The 5,953-nt window shown below is 36.5% G+C and overlaps 1 protein-coding gene across 1 annotated transcript; it reads left to right on the forward strand.

The window, feature by feature from the left end:
• The first annotated feature begins 351 nt into the window (after window positions 1-351).
• Window positions 352-2,122, forward strand: LOC127465940 (integrin alpha-V-like). The gene is made up of 2 exons (XM_051776472.1): window positions 352-471; window positions 1,754-2,122. The coding sequence occupies exons 1-2, from the start codon at window positions 415-417 to the stop codon at window positions 2,054-2,056; spliced, it is 360 nt and encodes a 119-aa protein (XP_051632432.1). The 5' UTR covers window positions 352-414; the 3' UTR covers window positions 2,057-2,122.
• Window positions 2,123-5,953: the final 3,831 nt, after the last annotated feature.

The following is a 5,953-nucleotide window of genomic DNA, read 5'->3' on the forward strand; positions in this document are numbered from 1 at the left end:
ATTGCTATATGCTTTAAAGACTTCTGGGGGGAAAGATTTGACTTTTGTTCTTGCAGTTCTATAGCAATTATAAATTATAAATGTGTCAGTGCTCTTCCATGTTTCTAGATTTTAAGGAAAAAGCAGAGGACAGCAACAGTGCTTGAGAACTAATGTAGTAACAGATTTTGCACTGGAAGAACTTGAAGTTTTAAAAGTGGCAAGTACTGGGTTGTCATTGTAGCTGAAATCAATGTTCAGCTCCATTCCTGGTGGGAATCTGCACTGTGTTTAATGGAATGAAACATGCCTAATCCAAACGCTTTGCCTTGAACAGATTTCCAAGTGGAGCTGCTGTTGGATAAACTTAAACAGAAAGGAGCTATAAGGAGAACTCTCTTTCTCCACAGCAAACAGCCCAGCCACTCTAAAAACATGACTATTACAAAGGGGGGCAAAATGAACTGCAAAGAACTCGATGCCTTCTTGAGGGTAAGTAGCCATTTGTGGTTTTTTTAGGCAAATAGTTTTTGATGCCCTGTCTATTACAAGTTCCTTGTGTCAGTTGTTAAAAAAAAAAAAAAAAGCTGGAGAAACTTGATATTACTGGGACTGAGGTCCTGGTCCCTAAATGGATTGGAATTTTAATTCAGAATTATGTTAGCAAACTTCTTGAATGAATCATCTAGGCACCAAATTAATTGTGATTTCCAAGGAATATGAAACTCAATAACCAAAGGTTGTCCATCTACTTTGGAGGTAAAAAAATAAAGAAAAATATGGATCTGCAACTAAAAAGCCAAGACCAGCAAATAACAGAGGAGACAGAGAAAGTTAAAATATTAAGCTTGCTTTTTCTCAGTCTTTCTGTTTTAGTCCCACAAATGTGCACAGATACTAACACAATTAAAAAGTGTAACCCAATAGAAGAAACACTGTGTGTAGCTATGTAAGTTATATGCAGCTGAGATGTATCTCTGAGTCCCTATAAATCAAACATAAACACTACTTACTTTCCTCTCAAAAAAACCCTAATAACCCAATAAAAATACTAGTAATCATTAAGGATTCATGGAGGATAGGTAAAACCTTTCTTTCACCTGCCTTGTGTGTGGGATGTACACAGAATTAGACCTCTCAGATCTCAGTAAAGCTTTAACACATTTCCACCTGAAATTTTCATAAAGATACATGACCTCCATGAAGTTACCTTAAATGGGATGCAAAACCAGTTGAAGACTATACGTAATCAATGGGTTTCTGCCCACAGAAGATGTGTTCTGAGGTAAGATCCTGAAATGAGCTGTTCCACAGTCAGTAATTTCCATTGGTCTCAGAAACGAAGCAGAGTTTACACTGATCTAACATAAAGCTAAGAGCTGGTTTGTAACTAATCTGAAAGGCAGGATCAACATTTGACAAACAGGATGATTTGAAATTATCAAGATGAAAGTCAGCAGCTCCAGAGCACAAAGCAATGATTTTAGGATAGAAAAAAAATCCTAAATCCAAAGGTGAGGATCTCGGAAGCCAATGGAATTTTGCCTGATAAGAAAGTGTGGAATTATTGTAGCCCTTGGTTTCCTTGCTATTAGAGTTCTGTGACTGAATATTCCTGTATGCTCCAGTTTTCCATTTGTTAAACAGGAATTTTGCTGCAGGTTTCCTGACAGGACATTTTTCTAGTTTGGAAAGAGCTCAGAAGTTTTCATGTTGTTTTGGCCTCCTCGTTCCTACTATGTTTTAATTGTTCTGTTTAATTGCTTTTCCTCAGGATGAATCTGAATTTAGAGACAAGCTAACTCCCATCGCTATCTTCATGGAATATCGTCTGGATTACAGAACAGCTGCAGATGCAACAGGATTGCACCCTATCCTCAACCAGTTCACCCCTGCTAATATGAGCAGACAGGTATATATTGCTCACACAGCCTATGGTGACAGAACTCAGCCTTCAAAACTCATATTTATCTTAAGACTTCTGAAAATATTAAGATATCTAAATATACATCTAGGCTTTGGTCTTTGGATTACAAAAATATTGATGGTTATTGTAAATTTGGTCTGCTCTCTTTGATTTTTTTTCCGGTTGCTTTTTCATCTGTCTCTGTATCAAATTTCTTTCAGTAGCGCTGGACTTCCTTTTCACACATCCTATTTTACAGTTTCCTGGAGAAAAGCAGTTAGAGTAGTACTGAAAGTGTTAATCTTGAAGGCTTGGAGTGTTTCATCCATTGCTCATACTGTGCTGCTCTATGTACATTATGTTTATCCCTCTAGTTCTCTTAAGGTAATAAGCATAGTTTTTTCTACTTCTGCCCTTTACACAAATTTTTTTCACTTGATTGTAAAGAGGATAGTGGAGGAGCAACTCCAATATGAACAGATTATTCAAAGTATGGAAAGATGGTTAAGGTAAAAGGCATTTCATTGCACAAGACATTTCATTATGTTCAGTACATTTCATTACCAGAAAAGACACTAAATATTTTGTTTCATTGTTGTTTCTTTAAACTTACCGGAAGGTCAGTGGTTGAAAGCCACAGCCTTACATCATTCTTAGCCTATTTCCCTCACCACTGGTGTAGTAAAGTGAAGCTTCTTACACTTCTGAGAGAACACAAGAATATTGTCTGTGCTCTTCAGTAAACAAGTAACTACAAATTAGGAGGTGGTTCAGCTTGTAACCACAGGTAACTGTTGCACAGATCTTAGAGTGGACATAAATTGTTACAAAGGTGCCATCTATGAGAAGTTTATAATGTAATTTATTCCCTTCTGGGAATAAATTACGTTATAAACTCCCTGTGTGCAACCCACATACACAAAGGAAGTCTTCTACTGTATTTACACCACTGAGATTTCTATGTAGACAAGCTCTTAAAAGGACAAAAAATCTAGTTGGTTTGGTTTTGTAGCTTGGGGTTTTTGTTCAAAGCTGCTTCTCCCCATGAATACTGCAAATCTTGCTAAACCCAGAATTCTCTGAAATGAACAGTTTAATTCAAGTCTTATTTCTGCATCTTTTCAGAGGTTTAAAATCCACAAATGGATTTTGTTGTTAAGTCCATTCTTACTCGCTGAACCACGATGGCATCTGAGCCCTTAAGGAAGACAGCACAAAGTCTGTGGGGGCCAGTAGGTACACCAGATATAGGCTTGCATATTTATCCATTTACATGGGTTTGTTCTAGAGAGTTTGTTTAGATATGGTTACTTTATATGAAAGGCCATAGGACATAATTTTGTTTTAACTGAATTTTGAGGTCTTCAGTGTGACCAAAAATGTTTTATTTTTTGCCTTTACTTTTAGTGTTGTTGTTACTAGTTCTGTAGTAAAACATCAGGAGTGAGGCTTTAATCCTGGCCTCAAAATGTGTCTCTGATAGAACAGCATTTCACTTCCTTGTAGTTCACACACTTTGTCAACTGATTATCTGTGTGCAGGGAGATTGGTTTTACCCAGTCTTAATCTTAGTAGGTTAAGAGGTTTAAGAGACTGGCAGACAGATTATAGCTCTAATTCTTACATGTGTGCTTTCATTACATGTACACACCACGTTGACTTGAAATTTATGAGACTACTTGCATGTCCAGGCGTTATAAGGAGATTAAGAAACTGTTTTAGAGAAGCACCATCAAGATCTCTCCAGCTCACGTGGAAGGGGTACTGCAGCATTGTTAATGCCAGTGCTAACTGCATCCTCATTTTACTGTGCAAACTGGAAACTCATTTTGCTGACTTTCAGGATAAAAAGGTACATTTTATTGGTACAACTACTGTAGCTACAGAAAGTTTCTTCCATTTTTGAAGGTACATAAAGTAGTACTTATTTAAGTGATTTTTTTTTATTTCCTGCATTCTGCTGGAGAGTAAAAGCAAATAGTTGCTTCTCTTACTTCCACTGATTTCCAATTTGGTTAAAAACCCCACAGGAGCACAGGAGGGTACAGGTTACTTGGTGAACACAGATGTAAAACCTCAAATTCAGGTTAAAGTAACATTTGTGTTTCAGGGAGGTTCCGAACTGGAAGTTTTCCCGAGTGGGGATGCAGGAAACATTTGGCAGCAATAAGATTCCAGACTTTGTATGTCCTCGTGTCAGTATAAATTTCATACTGACTTCCAGGTGTCAATGTATTCTTATAGCAAATATTGTAGAACAATGGTAAATTTTTTAAAGAAACTTTTAGAAAATGTGTTCTGGAATGAAATTAATGTCTTTGAGTGAAAATTGATGTGCATAAGATGCATACTGGAAGCATTTAAAAAAAATACAAGTACAGAAACAGAGAATTAACCTTCTTTTGAGAGTTCTGTTTCAGAAGCATATTTTTTATGAATATAAAATCAACAGCTATGTAATTATTTAGACAGTAAAAACATTTTAAAAGAGCTATATCTTTTATAATGGAATATGAATTTATATAAGTACTCCAGTTTGCAATTATTGCAGCATCTCATGATCAGTGAAGTGATTTGTATTACAAAATGCATATTATCTATTACTATATCTGACAATATTTTGAAAATGTAAAGCAAGGAACCTAATTTATAGGTTTACATCTCTTTTGAGAAACTATGAAATTGTGAAGATAGCTTTTTTTTAAGCGTGACTGTAAAGTCAAGTATGGTCTATGTTTATCAATATAATTTGAAATCTTTGAGGAAATTTTTTGTATCAAGTTCATAATTTTATCTATCCCATTTTTCTGTTTTAAATTTTGATTTACGTGTTGAACTTCGATTCGCATAGTGTTTGTGGAAACTTTAAGAAAGTTTATTACATGTGCTCTTTCTTTATAAAGCATTTATTCCAAGGCAATATTTTAAATATTTAATTGTTTCTAAACTTGTGTTCACACTTAAATAATCTTTAAGGTACCTTGTCACGGGTATATTGAGAATATTTTGGCCATAATCAGCATTCTCTTGGTTTTGAAGGATTCATGTTGCACTTATATTTTTGCAACATTTGGCTTCGTTGGTGGTTACCCTGATGGTATTTTTTTCCTACACCCTCACAGTCACAGAGCAGTGAAAATTGGGTCAGGTTTTGTCCTTGGTCCAGACTAACGTGATCCTTCGCGTTCAACGCTGCTGGCTGTTAACGAGGGGGAAAAAAGGATTTTATAAGAGCAAAATGGAAATCCAAACAACGCAAAGGTAGTGACAGACACCCCACATGAGCCTCACAGCAAAAAGGCTGTGGTTTGCCTGTCTGGGAGGTGGGAAGAACCCGTTGGTTCTCCGTTGGCAGTGGCCTCCTGGCAGGACCAAATGCCAGTTTGGATCACAATGATGTGCTGTGCTCGGATCTGGGTGCGATCGGAACTCTTTGGTACTGAATCTCTCGATTCTAATTCCCATACGAGCAGCTCTAGTTGGCTGCCAAGTTGTTCATTTTTGTTTGCCTGCAAAGGAATGTGGCATTTGTTGGCCTACACTGTCTGTAAGGACAAACAAACCCAGTGTGTCCAACTGAGGTGAGGAATGAACAGAACAGGATGTTTTTGATCGCCCACATTGGGTGAAACACGATGTATATTCTCAAGTGTATCCATTACTAATTGAGTTATTGAGGACTGGTACAATTAAGTCCATTGTGGAAAGTTGGAGTAGAGGCTGTACAACAGTGGTTTTGAATCTGTAATATTACTGCTGTTTCATATGTGATTACGGTATTTAGGATTTTGGTGTATTTTTTTTCCCAGCGTGTAGAATTTTAATGTAACACGGGAAATCTAACCTTTCATGCAATGACCTTCTCCAGATATGCTGCATTAAAGTTGAGTAACTTGACCCCTGGCTTTTGCAAAGTGATTGAAGATTTAACGTAGCATTTGAATCTTCAAAAAAAACTTGGACAGGTTTTACTTTTCTAGTCCACGAAGGAAACCTGTATTTGCTATTATACAAATATGCTGAAAATGTAACATGTTATTTCTTTGTAATGGAATTTTTTTGCCTTTT

Source organism: Manacus candei, unplaced genomic scaffold (assembly GCF_025592945.1).
Source record: "Manacus candei isolate 608988 ecotype Guabito, Panama unplaced genomic scaffold, ASM2559294v1 h1tg000538l, whole genome shotgun sequence".
Lineage (NCBI taxonomy): Eukaryota > Metazoa > Chordata > Aves > Passeriformes > Pipridae > Manacus > Manacus candei.